General features: G+C 36.4%; 1 protein-coding gene across 5 annotated transcripts in view; it reads right to left on the reverse strand.

Annotated features, from left to right (window-relative positions):
* The window catches only part of CCSER1 (coiled-coil serine rich protein 1), a 1,085,521-nt gene that overhangs the window by 477,236 nt on the left and 585,781 nt on the right, over positions 1-22,504 (reverse strand). Inside the window, exon 10 of one of the 5 annotated variants that reach the window (XM_084787313.1) lies at positions 18,433-19,548. The exons of the other annotated variants lie outside the window; for them this stretch is intronic. Coding sequence (XP_084643439.1) covers positions 19,489-19,548 — 60 coding nt within the window. The 3' untranslated portion in view covers positions 18,433-19,488. Of the gene's footprint in view, positions 1-18,432; positions 19,549-22,504 lie in introns of those variants that run through there. 5 annotated transcript variants of the gene reach the window in all.

The following is a 22,504-nucleotide window of genomic DNA, read 5'->3' on the forward strand; positions in this document are numbered from 1 at the left end:
TGCTTTGATTATTCTGTGTTCAAGATTCTTTACCATTCAAGTTTGACTACTATGTGTTGGCAAGTAAACCTCTTTAAATGTTACCTGATTGAGCTTATTAAGCTTACTCATCAATAATTTAATCTGCTTTTGTAAAATTTTGAAAAGTTCTGAACATCATGTCTTCAAATATTCTCTCTGATACTTTCTGCCCTATGCCCATAATTTACTTATGAATGTTATATTTCACTGGGTTTTGAAGTTCTTTTCATTTTTTTATTCTTTTACCACTATGTTCCTGAGATTATATATTCCTGATGGAACAATGTATGATATATTATCATGTATTCTGTTTCTTTTCATGTATTCATTTTCGTTGCTGTTGTTGACATAAGTATTTACTTAAAATATTTTATAATACATGTTTTACAAATGCACCTTAAAGCTCACTAATTCTGAACACCATGTTCTTGTCATATATGGCGACTGAAAGTTCTCTTTCTTTATCTTGGCCATTGACTTGTGACTGAATCCTAATTTCCTTAAAGGTTTGATCAGGAAGCATTTCAGCCTCTGCAAAATGATTTTCTCTAGGTATTCTGGCATAACTTTTTCACTTCCTACCTTCCACTGAACTTCAGTCTAGCCAGCAGTGAAAGAACAGGGCTCTGTCACACTTCCCTACAAATACAAATACCCTTCCGTATGTACAGAGCCTGCACAACTGAATGGACTCTAGATTCCCAGGACTATATCAGATAATTATAATGGCAACTGCAGATATTTTTATTCCCCAGAGTTTCCATTTAAATTGCATGGTCCAGGACTAGGAAGATGGTTCAGGAATGAAGTTAGCAACTGCTTCACAAGTCTGCAGCCCCAATTTGAGTCTTGAAAAACCAACACAAAGATGAACATGATATTCATCTGTAGTCTCAATGATTTAATGGGGAGATGGAGGCAGTGGCAAAGGAATCCCCAGAAGCTTCCAGGCTGGTTATCCTGGAATACACAGAAGGATGCAACAAAGTGAAGGATTGACTCTGACCTCTATACATGCACTGCAGTACATAGCAACCTACACTCAATCTCTCTCCCTTCCTTTCTCTCTCTCTCTCTCTCTCTCTCTCTCTCTCTCTCTCTCTCTCTCAAACACACACACACTTTATAAGATATCCATCTTGTATAATAGCCCCAAGAAACTATACTGTTTAATAGTTGACTGTTTTCAACTAAAGTCCTTGGAGTACGGTTGTTTCCAATGAGTTAACTCTACGTCAGAGGCAGAGCAAGTACTGATAAATGTGGGAGTGGGTTTTACCAAAGGTCTTCAGATTCATGAAGCTCATCTCATGACTTGAGCATTCTTAGCCTCAGCTAACTTTGGTGCCAACACATTGGCTGTCAAGAGAAACCATCCAAGAAAACAGGAGGTATGGAGCACAGCAAGGTAAAACACAGCAGGGTGCCCCATAACTGTGATTCAGCCATCTGAATTTACCAAATGCATCTGGACTTCACTCATGTGTTATTGAAAGTCTTTCTTGAAACACCAACAGCCCAGGCCTTAACATCAACAATTAATAAATGGGACCTCATGAGGCTGAGAAGCTCTGTAAGGCAGGTGACACTGTCAAGAAAACAAAGCGACAGCCTACAGACTGGGAAAAGATCTTCACCAACTCTACATCTGACAAAGGTCTAATATCCAAAATATATAAAGAACTCAAGAAATTAAACACCACCAAACCAAATAACCCAATTGAGAAATGGGGCGCAGAACTAAACAGAGAATTCTCAACAGAGGAATATCAAATGGCTGAGAAACACTTAAAGAAATGCTTGACCTCCTTAGTCATCAGAGAAATGCAAATCAAAACGACACTGAGATTCCATCTTACACCTATCAGAATGGCTAAGATCAATAACTCAACTGACACCACATGCTGGCGAGGGTGTGGAGAAAGAGGAACACTCCTGCATTGCTGGTGGGAATGCAAAACTAGTACAATCACTTTGGAAAGCTATCTGGCACTTTCTCAGAAAAATGGAAATAGGGCTTCCTCAAGACCCAGCTATTTCACTCCTTGGAATATACCCAGAAGGTACACCACCACACAACAGGGACATATGCTCAACCATGTTCATAGCTGCCTTATTCATAATAGCCAAAACTTGGAAACAACCTATGTGTTCCTCAGTAGAAGAATGGATAAAGAAACTGTGGTACATCTACACTATGGAATACTACTCAGCTATTAAAAACAAGGAATTTCCAAAATTTGTGGACAAATGGATTGAACTAGAAATTGTCATAATGAGTGAGTTCACCCAGAAGCAAAAAGAGACAAATGGTATATACTCACTTATATCGAGATACTAGTCCAAGGTGTACGTCCCCATGAAAAACTGTACCTACCAGGAAAGTGGGTAAGAGGGGAGGACATCCTATTGAGACTTTAGGTGTGAGAAGCCTGGGAGAATGAGGAAATAGAAGGATCCAGCGGGTCCTGGAAAACTACAGGCGAGTCTGGGCCCTGGGGTCCTCCACAAACTATGCTAACAGCCAAGGAAAAAATAGGCAGTAAACCTCGAACCCCTACCCAGACTAGCCGATGGACAGGACATTCTCCACTGTTGAGTGGAGAAGGAGATCTGACTTTCACACAAACTCTGGTGGCCCATATTTGAACATGTCCCTTGGATGGAGATGCCTGGTAGCACTCAGAGGAAGGATAATAGGTCACCAAGGAGAGACTTGATACCCTATGAGCATATACAGAGGGAGGAGGTCCCCCTCAGACACAGACATAGGGGAGGGGAGTAGGGGGGAAGTGGGAGGAAGGGAGGAATGGGAGGATACAAGGGATGGGCTAACAACTGAGATGTAATATGAATAAATTAATAAAAATAAAAAAGAAAGTCTTTCTTGATTTCTAGGTATCAAAAGCAACCACCTCTTTCACTTCATACTACTCTTCTAATTACTTTCTAGATATTGGATTTTCATACGTCCTTGCTCTGCCATTTTAGAATTACCTTTAGTTACAGTTTATAGGTAATTTTTACCTCCGTAATTTAGGCAGAAGTTCTGTTTTAAAAATAGTTATACATATTTATTATTATACTTACATATTTATCTAGAGACATCTTCCCAGTCCTGGACCATGCAATTTAAATGGAACCTCTAGGGAATGGGGAGTCTGCAGTTGCCATTATAATAATCTGATATAGCCCTGGGACTGTTGAGTCCACTCAATTGTGCAGGCTCTGTACATGTGGAAGGGTATTTGTATTTCTAGGAAAGTGTCACAGGGCCCTAAATGATTTTTGTTCACATAAAACTTTGAATAATACACTATTATTATTTATCATCAATTATAAAAAATACCACTGCACAAAATGTGAACGTATTGTAAGATATGTCAGTTTTATGTTATTTCTTATGTCTAACAATAGTGTAAAAGAGAGTTCTTGCCTTAAAACATATCAGTTGGTGTCTAATGACCTTTTGGAAATCATATATATGAGTAAAAATGAAAGATTTTCTACGTGTCCTTTGCTCCAAGGAGGAGGAGGAGGAAATATTATTTGGCAGTAAGTCCTAGCTTGTTGAATATACATTATTAGCTTGAGGCTTTTAAATTGTCATAAAATTTTGTGCTCATTCACTTCTCTATGGGAGTGCCACAAGCTGGACAGCTCAAATGCGGAAATATAAAATGTCCTATCCTGAAGGCTAGGCTTCCCAGGACAATGTGTGCACAGCTTTGGATTGTAAAACTTTGTCTTTTGATAACCTCAACAGGGAGCTTTCTATGGTTTCCTTCATAGTACCTCCTTTTAATAAGAATACAAAACATACAGGATTAGGGCATAGTGGCATTTACAGGATCATATTTAATTTTAACTGCATTTTATAAACCCTGTCTTAATAACATATCCTGTTACTAAGGGATAAATGTATCACATAGGGGCTTGGGGACAGAAATGACTTGATAAAATATATTAGAAGTGATATGTACAACCATTTCAATATCACTTGTTTACCAGTGTTCAAAGCTCAGACACTGAGAATCCAAAATCAAGAAGTATAGTCCTGAGAGTTTGTGGAATCAACCCCTCAGAGCCTCTTAATTTTAGAATAAGTTCATGTCAGATCTGCTCAGCACTTTATAGGTAACATTAGTTTCTAAGATTCTTCTGTTCCTAAACATAGAGATACATTTGTAATGGTCAATGTAACATTGATTTTGAAGTTATAAATAGTATTAAAAACTCTAACTTTAAAAAAAATTACATCTGAATAATTAGTGATACACTGAACCCTGATGGTTTACCTTGCTAATGAATAATGACATTCAAATTAAAAACATGATTTTTCTTTTTGCTGAAATCTAGCAATATTTAATTACTTACATCCATGTTATAATTTGCCCCTTTCATGCTACTCTGGCTGTATTATCATTACTACTAATAAATTGCCTTCAGTGACTACAAGAATTTTTCATTATACCAAAGTTAACAAATGAATATTAAAATAGCCCTATGTTTAAAATATGCATACTGTGGTTACAGGGTAAAGCAACCCAATCCTATTATGCTTGTAACATTAGCCTGAAGGTGAAAGGTAAGCCCCTAAGCCAAATCTTGCCTGTTGCCATTAATTAATATTCTGTCATCTCTAATGAGCATTACGTTAGCAAATGCAGCTTGCTTCACCATCACACATTTAAGTTCTATACTTGTTCATTATGCTTTTTCACTTGTAGTGTGATTATAATCAGTTAGGATATTAGCTTCATGAGTCACTGAGACACATTTTGAGGAGCAAGTTTAGAGGGCATAGAAAATTCACAATTTTAACTATTCTTTTATTGTACTGTCAAAGTAAATTTAGACTTAAATATTCCTATTAAAATCAAGCTAATGCTGTCAAAATATTATTCTTTCATTCTATGTCTAAATGGGCTGCTAAATACAGGGGTGACAGGCTCGTATTCACAGTTTTAACTATAGTTGGACAAAGCTATCATTTAAGTTTTGTAAGAAGAAAGAAAAATAATTTTCCCCTTTTCCGTTTTCATGCTCAGTTATCACACTATAATTTTTATCTTTCATGTAAAAATAATGTTTGTATACATGACATCATAATTGAGAGTCTGTGAAGTCATAAGTGACACAGAAAGCTCATGACATAGAAGGAATCTGGTGAACTGGTGGGTTGCATTACTATGGATGAGGAGTTTGCCTTTAAATTGCACTTTAAAATTGGAATAAAATATTCCCCAATGTGACAGGACCGCTAAATGATAATTCTCAAAGCACAGAAAAAGTGTTCATTTTACCACAACATTCAAGAATACAAGTTTCCCCAAATAAAATCATCTCAGTGTTCTGAGTATTCAGTATTTTCTACTTTTTCCCCCTTTACTTTTTCTGTTCATGCTTTCAAGCAAAATAAAAGCATTCATTCCAATTAGCTCATTTCAGTAGACAGTAGCCACCTTTTTACATTATTCAAATAACCAGTTTAAACCAATTCTATTCTATGTTATCAACACTAAGATGTTAAGGGACAGTACACTTTAGCCTTCTTTTATCACAATATTACTCTATAATACTGGGTAATCAACTGATCATTTATATAACTTTATCTAAATCCTTTTTATTCAAAACGTAAATTGCTAGTACAATAATATATTGATTTTTGTCTTCTTTTGTTTTTTCAAGACAGAGTTTCTCTGCATAGCCTTGGCTGTCCTAGACTTATTTTGTAGACCAGGTAGCCTCTGCCTACAAGTGTTGTGATTGCAGGTGTTCACCACTGCACCCAGCCAAATAATATATTTTAAAGTAAAATTTATGTAACATATCAATGATTTCTTTCTGTATTCCTTAATGTACAAGATTTTAAGGAATTAAATATTATATTAACATTCAAATACCCATTTAAGCAGCTGGGTTTTTTTTTTTTAAACTGTGTTCTTTTTCTTTAATTATTTATTCATTCACTTTATATCCCTGTTACATTACATTCACTTTAAAGTTCCCTCCCTCCCTCTCCTCCAAGTCCCACTCTCCTTTCCTCTTTCCCCTCCCCCTCCTACTAAGCAAAGGGAGCCACAGCCAAGCACATCAAGCCAAATCTTGCCCTGTGGCCCAGAGAGGCAGCCTTGCCAGGGCAAAGTGATTGAAAAGCAGGCAACAGAGTCCATGTCAGAGACAGGCCCCACTCTTCTTACTAGGGGACCCACATGAAGACCAAGCTGCCCATTGGCTACATCTGTTTAGAGGGACTAGGTACAGTTCATGCATTGTCCTTGTTTGGTGCATCAGTCTCTATAAGTCCCCCCCTCCCCACTCTCCTGGCCCTGGTTAATTGGCTCTGTTGGTCTTCTTGTGGTGCACTTGTACCCTCATTTCTATCCTTCCCTCTACTCTTCTACAAGTTTCCTTGAGCTCTGCCCAGTGTTTGTCTGTGATTCTTGGCATCTGGTTTAATTAGCTACTGGGTGGAACATCTCAGAGGACAGCAATGCCTTGTGCAAGGCATTGATTGGGTAGTCCCTCAGTCTCTGTTCTAATTTTACCCTTGTACATCTTAAGAATGACCACTGTAATCTTATAGATTTGACTGCCTTGTCACCAGGGTGTGGCACTGTTAGGAGGGATGGCCTTATTGGAATAGATGTGGCCTTGTTACAGGAAGTATGTAGCTGGAGGTGGGCTTTGGAGTTTCAAATGTTCAATCCAGACCCAGCGTTCCTCCCCTCCTCTTCCTGCTGCCTTCAGAGTTTAAATGTTTTCCTTTATAAGAGTTGTTGTGGTCATTTTGCTTCTCTTCAGCAATAGAACATGTTACTAAGACAGACAAAAGGTTTCTTTTCCACAATTTTATGTGTATAACCTAGTATTACAGCCAGTGTAGGTAGAGGCATGTATCTAAGATGTCTCTTTCATTGGGTTCAAGCAGAAAAATGGATCAGAGGCCACATAGCTGATAAAATTTGGCCTCTGGAATGATCCAATGTTAATATCTTCTGGCATATGTATGTGAAGCTTTATATGTGAGTATGAAAAGGGGGAAAGCTAAACGTTTTGTATTCAAAGGAAGCAAAACACTTGACAAATGTCAGACATTGAGAAGACTGCAAGTGAGGGGGACACCTGGAGACTCACTTAAGATTCTTCAAGTAGAACTCAAGAAATAAAATGGCTAGGGACCTGGACTCCCAAGACATCTCAGTTTGCGTAAAGCAACTTGGTTTTCTGGAGTTCAAACAATGAAGTTGCTGAATATAAACACAGTCTGTGTGGCCTGTCAGTACACAAGTGTCAGCAGCAGTGCTGGGCCTGTGGTAGCTGGAATAAGAGCAGAGCTGTCAGCATAGAGACAGCTTGATAGCTTGATAGATTCTGCAATCATTAGAGCATACATGCTGGTCTCAATTTTCTGGTTTATTACAACTTCTAGCTTCTCTTGCCCCACATACCAAGTGGTAATTCCATGCCGACATTTCATGTAGTGTTTACAAAGCACTTATAGAAGTGCCTAATACATAAGTTGGTGAAAACTGTACCACAATGTCACAGAGCAGCTCCACTCAGTCATCCTATGGCTCCACTCAGTCACTCAATGTTTTGGAATCAGTTACGAGAAGGAGCCATAACTCTAGCTCACACAACATGGAGCAGGGATTTGAACTTCCAAATAGATAGCTTCTATTGACAGAATGCAAGATCTAGAGGCAGTGACACTGAATCAAACGGAAAGCCCACCAGTCAGAGCAAAGCATTTGTCAGAGAAAGAAGAAAACACAAAATTCACCTCCACAGAAGGCTATGAGAGATGTATGTCAGGTCAGTCATTGTCACTCTTGTCTGCATCAGCTTAAGAACTGAAGGACAGCTGAGTTTCCAGGTGGAGCTATTGCCAACATTTTAGTGACTCTGGAGGGTGGTGAGTATAGAGACAGAAGTCACAGTTGAAGGGAGAAGTGGCTCTACCAATGGGAAAGAAAATACAAAAGTTAGAGCCAAGACATCTCATTCTTTTTCTCTAGTGATAATAAATTTCTTAATGGTTGAATCTACCACAGAATGATGTCTAGCCTTGCCTGTGTATCCTTGAGTTGTGTGTTATAGTCTTAAGCATAAAAAATGCATTGAATAAAGTTTTTAGAAACAGTGAATCATTAAGGAAAGCAACGTGCATGGATGTATCTTGTGAAATACAATTTTATTTATCACTTTATTCTAACCCATGCCATTAAATGTATAATTTTTATAAGAAAGTTTCCTTATTGCTGAGTCATGGGTTGAGGCTAGTTTTGGCATGCTCTTTTTACAGAACGCAGGTTAGAAGTGAGCTAAGTGAAATCTAACTCTGAAGCCAATGAACTGGGCTGTTCATTTGAAGAAGAGCCAATAAATGGCAATGATGTCCAGAGCACAAAGGGTCTGTATCACGTGGCAAAGTTAAGGGCAGGAGATGACGCCACATGTAAGGAAGGATAGATACACTGTGGTTATGGGTCCAGACAAATGGAGGGAGGAAATCAAGACAAACTCCTGTTAGAGACAAACAGAAAGAAATAGCAACCTAACAGCCCAACATCAAGGACTTGGTTTCTCCACCATCCTCTGCTGCTGCCCTAGATTAAGTCTTAGTCAATAGTAGCTAATCTATCCTTAACTTACAATTTCATACAGTGGGGACACTAATTGTTTTTTTTTTTTAATTAAATGGTACAAGCCACAAATTAATTAGTGAAGTGCCCATAAACACAAAGTTTAAACTAAGGCAGCATGCCACTGAGCTTTGCTGCTTTTTCATGGTGTGAACTTTGGAAAACATATCTTCCCTGAGCCTCAGTTTGTTTCCCTCGAAGAATTTGCTTGATATTTACTTTGTGAACTAGAAAGAATGAGAGCAAACATCTAGCCAAATGCATGGTGTGAACAGATACTGAGGACAGGATAATCAGCAGGCTGTCTTCTGTGTTTCCATTTAGAATATCAAAATTCCCCCCTTTGTTCAGTGTTTACACAGGACTGCTTATTGTAGTCAAAATCACTGCAGAAGAACTGCTAACACATGGCAGATGAGGAGGCTGTAACTGGGATGGGCAGTTGGACTCTGTTCACCATGCACTGACCATGTCTCTCCTCCTGTGGGCAGAGTATACTTCCTGTTGCAGTATGTTGAAGTTTATACTGAAGCAGGCTTTGGTTGAGGGTTCTAACAACAGCTGGAGTCTTTTGCATGGTTCAGTCTTTGGTGTTGTAGACAATGATATTACATCCTGAAGAGGCAGGGAAAAATGAGGAGACATACAGTGCCCACTAGAGACCACCTATCTACAGGGATTACGTTCAGTAAGCCCAAGTGCAAACCAGTGTAGCTATCACAAATCCATAGTGCTTTGAACAAAGAAATAAATATTTATTCCAGATGTGGTCCAGAGAAGTTTGTTGTATCTAATTGTTATAGCAAATAGATGGATACAATGGCAATGAAAAGACTAATAAAGTGTTCAGGAGAGGCTGATAAGGTAAGACATATTCTTGGTTTCTTACTGACACCATACAGTGTAACCATTGTGGTCACTGGCAGTGCATTTGGGTCTGTAGTAAGTATGCTTAAAGGTTCACATTGTTAGAGTCAACCCTCACTCCCGTTAGTAGTGGACTCACATGAAGCCTGAGCTGCTCATCAGCTACATCTATATAGAGGACCTAGGTTCAGTCCATGCATGGTCCTTGGTTGGTGCTTCAGACTCAACAGGCCCCTTTGGGCTCTGGTTAGTTAGCTCTGTGGGTCTTCTTGGGGAGCTCTTGTCACCTCTAGGTCCTTTTAACCTTCCCCTCACTTTTCTACTAGACTCCCTATCCTTCACCCAGTGTTTGGCTATAAGTCTCAGGATCTGTCTTGAACCCCTGCTGGGTTGAGCCTCTCAGAAGACAACTCTGATAGGCTCCTGTCTGTGAGCATAACCTAATATCTTTAATAGTGTTAGGGGTTGGCTCTCTTCTATGTGGTGGGTCTTTGGTTAGACATTCCATCAATCTCTCTGCTATCTGTTCTTTTCCCTTAATATCTTATAAGCAGGGTTAAGTGTTGGATCAAAGTTCTTGATACCCTATGAACATATACAGGGGGAGGTAATCCCCCTCAGGAACAGTCATAGGGGAGGGGAATAAGGGGAAAATGGGAGGGAGGGAAGAATGGGAGGATACAAGGGATGGGATAACCATTGAGATGTAACAAGAATAAATTAATAAAGGAGAAAAAAATGAAAAAAAAAAACCAAAGTTCTTGTGGGTTTGTTGGTGTTCTCCTCACTCCACTAGGAATCTTGTCTAGTTAGAGGGTGTCCTCTTCATTCTCCATGGCCGCTGTCATGGGTTAGTGGCCAAGGAAGATATTAAGTTCAAGCTCAGTAGAGTTTTTGGATCTTGAACTTTTAAACAGTGTTGGGACTTTCAAAGCTTTTTAGAGGGTTGAAGTTGTTTTCCCCCACAGTATGTTGCATTGTGGGGATCCCATGAACCACTGAGGACTAAGAGCAGAATGTCATGGTTTAAATCTGAAGGGTGCCTGTGAGCTCCTGTCTTGAATACTTGTTTCTCCATTGATAGCACTGTTATGAGATGCCATTGGACTCTGAAGAACCGAGGCTAAACTGTAGGAACTAGGTTACTATTGGAGGGCTTTTGAAGGCTTCTCTTTCCTTTGTTTACATTCTCTTATATTGTCTACCAAGCGGCAAATAATGTCTAAAATATATACCTATTATTAGAAACAGAACTGCCATGTTAGTGCATGAAAACCTGCAAATCCATGAGCAAAATGTATACATGTCATTCTGTCAGGTTTTTTTTTCCTGTTGGGTGTTATGTTTACAGTGATGGGACAATTAATTCAGACAATCATTACCACAGACAAGCAATAGATTGAAAATGACACTGGACTGTGACAGTCATGAAGAAAATGGGCTACTTTCTTATAATTGAGATCTAGAGAGCAGGAGCTGTAGGACATGGGACAAGAAATGAACATGTTACTAGGAGTACAGTGGCATGGAGCTTCCTGGGGAAAAGGTATGTTCTGATAGAGTGAGCAATTCTTGCTATTCCATGAAAAGTACTGAAAACACTGTACCAATAAACAGTTCAAACAACCGACAACTACTGTCTAGAGAAGAGTCTCCCTGTTGTTGTACTGTGAGCATTTTGGATGCTGGGAGCAGCTTTGTGCACATGGGTACTGAACAGCATTCTTAGCCTCTTCCCACTAGATCGCAGTGGCAGCTCTCAGAAGTGACTTCCAAACTTTCCTTCAGGCTGATCCACTCTTCCCTGAAGAATAGAGCTGCCTTCAATCGGGTGTCACAGCGTAAAGAAAATACAAGAGTTAACATGGCTGGATGATATATCTCTATATCTCCATCTATATCATCTATCAATCTATCATCTATCTATCTATCTATCTATCTATCTATCTATCTATCATCTATCGATCTATCATCATCTATCTATCCTCTCCTTTCTTAAAAACCTAATATTTTGGGGGCTGAAGAGATGGCTCAGAGGTTGAGAGCACTGACTGCCCTTCTGAAGGTCCTGAGTTCAATTCTCAGGAACCACATGGTGGCTCACAACCATCTATAATGTGAACTGATGCCCTCTTCTGGCCTGCAGGTGTACATGCAGACAAAGCACTGTATACATAATAAATAAATAAATAAATCTTTTAAAAATATAATATTTTTATGTTTGTTTTTACTAGTTTCTAATAAATACTTCCATACTAAATCAAAAAGGTAAATGTATATTGGAAACTTCTCTGTAAAATACTATACTTTCAGTGATTTTTTTTCCTGTAAAATAATTTAAGCTTTCACAATAGGAACCTGAGGAAAGAGAAGGATCATATGTATGTGTGTAGTAAAATTAACATTCTGAAATATCTTGACTGCTTAGCCAACTATAACCAGTGATGATCACTACAAGTTACAATCCCTATAATATACACCCTTTTCCTCCTGGAAATTCTTTCTTATTTCAGTGATAAAAATAAGACTGAAACCATTTAGAAGCATTGAGAATAAAGTATTATCATCTGTACTTGTTAGAAGTCTTTCCTCTGCATCTCTCTTGGTGCCTAGGCATAAAACTCTACTTTACTTTGCCAAGTTAGGTCTGAGTGTTTTTTCTAACATATCTTCGATGACATTTTATGAAAAACATTTCTTACATGCCTGTTGAGTTTCTAACAATGCTTATGAACCATACACAGAATGTTTTAAGCAGAAGAACTTATGAAAACTTAGATGGGAAACACTTAATTCCCATCTCCAGTGCTCTATGTGTTTTGTGAAGTTTGTAAAAGGAAGGTAACTAAAAACTAAATTCATGCTCAAAAAATCATTTTCTATTTTACAAATAGAAGTTTTTCAGTGTTGATTTTCCTTTCTGGCTCAAAGACTTCTATCCTGTAAAGAATTCCTCAGCAAGCCATTCAGTTCTGAGTGATTTCTGTAAAAATAAATTTATATAATTCCTTCTTGGATAAGAGTGTAAGACTGAAAGTCATGTGCTTAAGGCATGCTTCCATTTCCGTCTATTCTGTGCAAAATAAGCGAACCTATGACCATGGAGAAAGAAACAAAACAAAACAAAACAATATTTGCTCATCAATCCTTGGGTATGAGGTATTGGGCATGAAGGAACCAAAGGCCAACATTCTTGCAACACACCCAAGGATTTCTTAGAGATATAAAATAATTTGCCCTCTTTATGTCTACATATAAAAGTCTGAGTCTAGTTTAATAGTCTCATTAGCTCTGTTTACAAAAGTTTCTATACTGGCAAAGATCCGAGTAAGAGATTATTAAGTGTATACCAGGGTTGCTGAGAGGCACCACCCTGATTCATTTGTGATGCTGAACATATCTGTGGAAATTAGAAATGTGACATGTGGTTGTCTTAGTGTGCATACCAAAGCAACACATCAGATCTGTTTTAGTACATGAGGATAAACAAATACTCTCCTGTGCAATCATATTGCTTTCAGGAATACCCAGGGGTGCTAAAGTGGCTCTTTCCATATCCAAGATAACCAGGCTTGTGGGCATAAGCCTTCCTGATTTTAATTAACAGGTATGCTTGCCAAAGATTTGTCAATATGTACCTTCTGACTCCACAGGACTGCAAGCAGCCTGTTCCGTAAGAAAAATGGCCAGATCCTACCTACTTGAATCAGATAGCTAGGAACACGGTAATGCAATATTTTTAAAGCCTTTTTCAATGGTGACATTATTAGATAGTGACATTAGAACCCAGCATTGTGGTTTTGCTTTGTTCTTTATTTATTTTAGCTTTCCACAGATGGAGTTAGTAATAAAAGTGTATCTTAGTCTCCATTAAGATGAGTTAATCTCTCAGATAAAAATGTAAATGTAGAGGATCTCACTATCATAGCTCCCTGTGAGAGGTGATGTGAGAAACTGAAATTCAAACTCATTTCTGCTCTCCAGGAAATAAACTAGACTATCATACTGTAATCAAAAATATTATCAAATGTGTCCACCGACTTTCCACTTTACCATAAAGTGTTAGTTATATTTTATAAATTAATATTTATCAGATAGGTAATAATTACACCTCCAGCTCTTCTAACCGTTTAGTCCTCATATGTAAGATGTAAGAAAACCCACCCCCTTTTTGTAGCTGTCACTATTTGGTGGGGGGAGGTGGACAATGTGATGATAAAGGCCATCTCCCTGATGTGAGACCAGCTCAGGAACAAGCATGTGCACTGAGGCATCGGGTGACGGTTTATTGTTTCTATGTCCCATCTGTTCAGTAATGATAAGGGACCTGCCATGTAAAGTCCTGATGTTAATTAAGTGAGATGTAAATAACATGATAGTTACTCTTACTGACTACCTCAAACTTCCACACAGTTATGGCATAGAACAGGCACTCAAGAATTCAGTGAAAGAAAGTAATGTGTTTTACTATATTTTAATATTTTGTTTTTATCCATGTGTCATATAAGAACAAAATACCCAAGTGTGGGAGACGTCTCACCACTCATTGTATGCCTACCCAGTGCTACTTCTTATCCACTGCCATGAATACTGACTAGCACACCCTCACCGATCCATAGCATTTTCTGATTTTGTAGCATTTAATATATTTTAACAACTAAACATAAAATTCCTTTAGATTATTTAGTTTCCTGGGCATTTTAGATCATCTAATCTCATTTTATAATTATTTATTTTATTTTCTATATTTAAGATAATTCTTAACTATTTGATATGATGGCTGGTGCCCTTTTATAACAACCAGAGAACAACACCACAGAAGGACACATAACACAAAGAGGTGTGGTGTGAGTGATTCTCTTGACGTTCTTAATATAGCAATATCTTTCTCATTCTCTGAACCAATTATGACATAATCCCTCAAACCAGTAAGCTGAAAGTTGGTCATAAATGGTGTTAAAATATACTATAATCTTGAAATTATTATACTGAACATAATTTTGATGTTGTAACTATAATTTAAACAGTATTGTGATCATGAGTGAAAATCTTCCCAGATGTTATGATATGGTGAACTGGTTTGTGGCATTGTTTGGCTGAACAGAACAAGAACCAACACAGGAGATTTTCAACAAATGTCTCAATTAAGCAAAAATAAAACCTGAATGAACAATTAAATGGAAATACTGGGAATTCACACATATCATGGTGTTCAGAAAAGTTTGTAAAGACATCATACTGAAACTAATCTTTTGGATATTTCAGCTACTTCTTTTTTATAATGTGTAAAAAGAGGTGTTAGTATTATATATTTTATAACATAGAGTTAAACATTGTCAAATGACAGAAACTAACCTCAAAATTTGTACATTTCTTTAAAAGTTCAATCAATAGAATTTTCAATTATAAAAATGACACATAAACACATATTTCTAAATTTATTTGTACAGTCTCTAGACCATACGATGTAAATAAAACATATAATAAAATATTTAGAACAAATAAAAATGAAAAATTTCATATTCTGGATCAAGTTATCTTGCAAGTTAACACGACACATTTTATATTCTGAATACTTTAAGTCAAAAAATTAGCATCTAAGTCCATATACATATTCATAGTGAATTTATATGTATATACACAGACATTTGAGGTGTGTAAAGCAATAACTTTAGAGTTATGCTAATCATAACTTTAATATGTTAATGTTTATTTCTTTAATTTGAAATTAAAGTAGTTGACTTAGTTGGGAGAGTGGGAATCACTGAACTGTAAACAATACAAGCTTTTCTTTTACCTTCAATATTAACTCATGTAGAGTATGCAGCTTGTTTTAAGAATTAAAATTCAATAGATGACTTTCTCATTAAGATGTGCATTGTGTAATGAATGATTGAAAGAGATTTTATGTTTACATCATGAAAAGTGAAATGTAATGCATGATTTAGGAGACAACATGGGAAGATTTTAAAGCACATTAGTTAGGAGAAAGAATGAATTACAACTACATGTCTTGGTGCAAATTATCTATTTCTGTATCAAAACAAGTTATTTAGGAACAGGAAATTCATAGTTGTTGTTCACACATTTAAGGTATTTTATTTGTCACTTAAAATCTCTAGGGATATTTACAGAAGAAAATATGTGTTTAAGGATAAAGTTACTGGAAGGTAAATGAATAAATGTGTTGCTGGAACAACAGTGTCACGATGCATTACTTTGACAGGTACAATAATGATTCTGAGATAAATATTGTCAAGTATGATTATCTGTCTTAAAACAGTTACAGCAGGACTCAACCAGGGAAGCAGTGAGCCTAACTGGGGATCTTCACCTCTTCTTTGTCTCCTCCAAGTCTAACCCCCATTGCAATTCCAGCTTTGGAGCAGAGCAACTGCTATGGGTCCCCTTTCCTGTCTGCCTGCATCATCAACTGATCACTCAGACATTCTCTTCCAAACTTTCTCCAGACTCACCCTGTTATCCAAGCCTCAAACGCCAGCAGACAGTTCTTGGGAAGACTTTAAGCCACATAAACTAGAGAAATGTGTAGGGTGAATACAGCTTTTCTCTTCTCTCTCATTTTCTCTAAACCAATCACCAGTCTCAATGCCAGCTCTGTAGCAAAAGACCTGCTGTGACCCCTACTCTCTCTCTCTCTCAATGCCACATTTCTCAGTAGATCACAAAGATCTTTCCCTCCAAACTTTCTTTTCTCTAATTGTCACTTTATCCCAATCTCTGACTCCAGTGGACATCCCCTGGGAACTCAAAGGCCCTTCTGGTCACAGAAGCATATAGGGTAGCATGCAGATCTTCACCTATCCATTCTCTTGTTTAAATCCAATGCTTGAGTCTCATCACCATCTCTGTAGCAGATCACCTTCTGTGGCACCCCCTCCTCTCTTCCCCCATCTCCAGTAGATTACGCATACCTTCTCCAACATTCCTTCCCCACCCTCCAATCCCAGCAGGCATTCTCTGGAAATCCAAAGGCCAAACCCAACAGAGAAGCCAGTAGACCAACTAAGCACATAGACGAGGTTCAGCTCTTGGCACTTCCTGTCCTTTATGTTCTATCCCCCAATCTCACCACAGCTCTTTCTTTCTTTCTTTCTTTCTTTCTTCCTTCCTTTTTTTTTTTTTTTTTGCTTATATGTTTTACTTGTATTTATGTGCACCGTGCATATGTCTAGTTTGAGAAGAAGAAGCAGGAGCCACATCTCTTAGAACAGGAATTACGGATGATTGTGAAGAACCATGTGGATGCTGTGGACGAAACTTGGGTCCTCTGTAAAGTTAACAAGTGCTTTTAACTGCGAAGCTATCTCTTCAGCCCCACCATGCGAAAACATCCATATATACAGGCCTGTACTTCTCCTTTTAAAAAGTCTTCTTAATTTGCATTCTGTCTAATAAAAAAGATTATAATTTACTGTTTAGATAGATGAGAGTTGCTGTCTCTCATGTAAATTTGCTAGGTATTTTTTAAAAATCTTCTTTTAATGTCTATGTGTGTGTGTGTGTGTGTGTGTGTGTGTGTGTGTGTGTGTGTGTGTATGTTTCACCTGATAGTTCTTTTTTTATATTTTAAGTAAAATTTATGAAAAAAGTTTTGGTAAAGCAACTGTATTCCTAATGAAAAGCAGGAATCTGTTTCTGAAACAGAAAGCATGTGTATAATATATTAATATCTTACATGTACCAAAATAGGTAGATCTTGTTAATAAATCAAGTTTAAAAAAAAAACAAAAACAAAAAATAAATCTAGATTGTAATTACCTGATACAGAACTTTCTTATTTTAAATTTTCTTCTCACTATACACACTTAACGAGCAAAACAATTCAGAAGTATCTGTTTTGAGAAGGTTTATACATGAAAAATTAAAATAAGACAGAATCCTATTTATGGAAATATAAGGAAACATAAGTATAAAACACAATGTAAAAGGCATGTTTTTAAACTATACTTTCCTCTGGGTCTAGAATAAATAAAAAATATATATTATATTTAATATGTAAGTAAATATTTAGGTATAATGATTTTATTAATCAATTAACACTGGTGCCACACAAACCATGCACTCACACATACTCAATGCCTATTGCTCAGTCTTTGAAAATAATTATTATTCATAGTGTGTTTGCACCATGAAGTGCAAATGATTATTTTTATAGTTTTCATGCATTATAAAGAACTAACTTTAACACACCAATTAGTATTTTATACATGTTTTGTGTAATGGAGTAAGACTTGCAAAGCAACAGTATTATAGCTAAATGAAGAGTGATGCTTACAGAAATACACTCTAGAGAAAACACATGAAAAATTCTGAAACTACTTATTGAAATTGAAAGTATTGATTTGTAAACATGCTGTTACATATTCGGTAATGGAAGAAAGAAAAAAGGAGAGAAGGGGAGTAGAGAGAGATGGGAGGGGTATCAGGTCACAGTGTAAACAGTGGGCTGTAATTAAAGGGCTGTTCTGAAGTTGTACCTTGGAGGAGTGTGATTTGTTTTATTTGCACTGACAGTCAATGCTTCATGGCTTTTGAGGAAATCAAAAGTGTTTTTGGCTATCGATTGTCTCTAGTAATGAACCTTAGATTTTGTTGTTTCTCTCCTCAAGTTGTCTTTAATTGAATTCCTCTTCAAAATTTACTGATTATACAAGTGGATAAAAAATAGTTTATGATGGGGATGCTTCACAAAAGAGGAGGAAACTTTGCCTTCTTTGTCTATATATATATAAAGTTTGCACATGTAAGACATCTAAAGGACTAGAAGAGAATAAACTCTAGAAGACTTTAGGAGAAACGGAAATGTTTTTGTATGCTGGAATCTAGAATAATGCTTAAAGACATGAAGTCAATAAGGGCACATACAAGGTTTATGTGTAAATAAATACAGTTGTGATTTTATTTAACACCATAATTTACACTGAACATTTGGTCATTCATAAGTTATGTTACATAAAGATCCAAATAACTTAATAAATTTTATGGCATTTTTCTATACATTACCATTGATAATTGTATGTATTTCATTATGTCTTTGCAAAGGGTAGAGGCTCATTCAGATCTGCTCTTATCTCCTGAGCCCTGTGAACCTTGTATTGAGCAACATCGTACCCACAACACCGAATGATCCTTGCAATAAACTATACCACTCACGAGTGCCTTCTAGCTACTGTGCAAGCCTCTTAGGTACTATGATGAGGTGGGCCATCATAGGAAGGCAATTCAACACGACCCACAGAAGTTTCATTCAAGGTAAGGCCTCTTTTTATACCACATACATTCAATAAACTTCCATCACTGTTAGATCAATAGCTAAGTTTGTTTACCTGTTTTCGAAAGGATATAATTTGCTTCTGCTTTTCTATTATGTTCTGTGGTTAGATAAAGGCTTCACTCATTTGTTCCATTTGAAGATATTCAGGGTCACCTCCTGGTGTTACTGTGATATTAAGAGGCTACAGATAATTCAGTTCATTACTGGGAACTATCCCACTAGCATGAGGTAACTAAGGCTTCATTTCCAATCTATCAAATACATAAAGGGTGTGACACAAAAAGCACAAAGTTTATCATAAAGAAAACAAATGATATAGGTAAGGAGGATGATCAAACAATATTTACTGCCAAGTGGAATATTACATTTTAGGATATTTGTATGTAGAGATAATCTTTAAATAAAAGTATATTTTTATAAAAAAAATACAGTAAGTAAAAGTAAACATATGTCCACTGAACCTTCATCAATATTCCAAGGCAATTGTTTATAAATGCAAATATATACAGGGCGCTTAGAATGAAACAATTTCTGAATTACATGTCCTGAAAGATAGTTAACAAAAAGAATCATAGAAAAATTGACTTCACTCAATATTTAACATGACAAAGTATCAGTGATGAGTTATTCATGGTCAAATGATTATTAAATTTAGCTTGACATATATACTGATTTAAATAAACCTCCAGTGCATGTAGGATTCCACAGGGCCTTGAAAAGAAGAAAACAAAAAGAAATGAATGGCAAATAACAAAATGAAATGAAATTTTAAATGAAGATATTAAATTATTAAAAATTTAATTACAAATACAGGTCAACATAAAACTATTCTGTTTGTAATATCATTCCAACATTTGTCATTAGCATTTACAAAGAAAATTTATTTTAGTAATATAGAATGAAAGAATGAAAAGCTGACATCAAATTGTATTTTTATTTTTATTGAACAAGCATAAAAATTAAACAAGCACAAAATCGAGTTTTCCTCATCTCTTTATGCCTTCCTCAACTGAAAATCAGCCAGAAAATTAGGTACTAGGTAAATATCACAGGGTTCTCTTGACTTTTGTTTACCACAATTATTGGAGCCCCACATATAAAGCTTCAGGATGATTTCCTTAGTCTGCAGGTATTATTACTCTAATCTTTTAGTCTGCCTTAATGCTGAAACTTCACATGATAGGAAATTAAAACATTTCAAAAACATTTTACCCATTTTAAGACAAGAACATTCATTTAGTAATCACAAAAGGAAGTGTGGTGTTTAAGAAGTAAAGAACACTTCACTCACTCCAAGTCCCGAAAAAAAATGTTGTTGAAGATATGTGCCAGACTACTGGATCAATTTACAAGATTGTGTTACAGACCAATATATAGACTATATGTACATGTGTGCCACATGTCAATTTATAAAATATAACCACATATCAGATCTAATGGTATGTTAGCTCAATCAGCATTGGAATATTCACAAGAAATTTCACACAAAGAGAGACCTTCTTATCTGAATCCATACCAAGGAGCCTTACAAGAAAAAGTGTTCAGTACACAAGGCAGAGAAGAGCAAGAGATGGTAGAGCAACTTCTACAAAGCAGTTCTGAATTAAAAACAACAGGAACTATTATAAAATCACATGATTAGGAAGTGGAAAATCTTTTCAGTCATGAGGTTTGAGGAATTCCGATTTCACCCTGCAAAGTATACTAATACATGCAGTGCGTATAGTGTACTGTGTGTGTGTGTGTGTGTGTGTGTGTGTGTGTGTGTGTGTGTGTGTAGTATAGTGTAGTGTAGTGTAGTGTGTGTGTATGAGTGTAGTGTAGTGTGTGTGTCCAGTGTGCATATTTTTTAATAGCATTTTACGGGAGACTCGTCCATTTTACAGAATACTACTCATTTCTTGGACATGTAGGCTGACTGTATACAGAATATGAGGCTGAAAGTCTTGAATGCTTTGAAGTTATCACTCTGAGGCTATTGGTTCAGTGAAATGTAGAGCGGTTAGCTCCCTTTGTCTTTACAAGAAAGCTCCCCAGAGATATATAACCAGAGAAATGGTTAAAACCCTACATTTAAAAACATACTTCTTAAGGCGTATATGTTACCATTTGATGATCACTTAACGCTTTGATAGCTATCTATTTGATAATTGACCAGCCTATTATAAAATAGACTATACTAATATATATTTGTGTTATTTTCAATCATTATCTGTGACAAGAAATGCTGATGAGGACATATCTTAGGGACACGTTGCTTGGTATATATGAAAATATATATATTTGAAGATTTTATAGGTAACTTTGCATGTGATACCATTTGATGGCCACTTAAGGTCATGTATGACAAGTGCTTTTTTTTTTTATCTCTTTTCTTTTACATAATAACATATTTACAGGTACACTCAGGGGAAGTTTCCTTGATGTCATTTCTCATAATCTGTAGCACTATTTTGCTTCCCTTCTCATGTTTGTGTTCTAGTATTTCCATCTGGAGTCCTAGATAAATAAGCCCGCATAAAATGAGGTACTACATGATAGATTCAGAAGTTTCATACATGTATTCATAGCCTAAAGACATCTCTATGTGAGACTATTGATATTTCCTCTTCTGACTGGCTTGGATTACCATCTATTTGCTAATGGACCAGGCCCTTATCAAATAGACTCTATGAAGTAGTATTTGTGTTATTTTCTGTCATCTGTGCCAAGGAATGCTGATGAAGGCATATCTTAGAAGCATGTTGCTTGGTATATATGGAAATATATCTGTTGGCAGATTTTATAGGTAAACATCGATGGGCTTTGGATCATACCAATTTATAATAGCCTAAATAATCTAATAACCAGACGGTGCGCATGTGACAAGGGTACATTTTAAAGATACATAAAAGTGACTAAAATTTCATAGATTAACTTATATTAAGAAAATCATATTTTCTACTGTAAAGCAGTAATTATTATATTTAAAATGGCAAAATTTAAGATCTTGTGGTTTATTTATATGATACAGAGATATTACTTTGTTTATGTGAATAAAAGGTGGCAAAAAAAACTCCACATACTTTCACATCGACTGATATCTGCATACTTTATAGTTTACATAAATTCATATTAGTTTCACATTTCATTAATCACAATTATGAGTAATATTATTGATGTGTCCACAAAAGAAGAAGAATTAAATCTTTCACACTCAGTGACTCCTTGTAAAATCGCTGTTAAGTATAATCTCTTAAGCCTGGGGTGTTGGCTCAGGCCTATTTATGAGGCAGAAGTATTGCTGTGAGTGCTAGGCCATCTTACACTATAGAGTGAGCACCAGTCAAGCCAGGCTAGATAGACTCTGTCTCAAGTCAGCAGGGAAAGCTTTCTTAGCTGCATTTTCGCAGCCTAGTTCGAAGAACCAAAGGGTTGGAAAGCAGGATGTTTTGACCTACAGATTAGTCTTTCCTTGAGCTTAGAAAATGAACAGCTCATCCAGTTGCAGATTTTATCTTAAAAGTGAAGAAAATGATAAATGTTTTATACTATTTTTTCTTTCAGAAAATAATTCTACATTGGACTATAACATCAATTTGATGGATTAAGTCCAAATCTATAAATCCATTTATAAACATAAAATTCATAAAATAATGATAAATCTAAAATAATTCTGATATTTATA

This window comes from Acomys minous (genome assembly GCF_964271855.1).
Source record: "Acomys minous genome assembly, chromosome: 6".
Lineage (NCBI taxonomy): Eukaryota > Metazoa > Chordata > Mammalia > Rodentia > Muridae > Acomys > Acomys minous.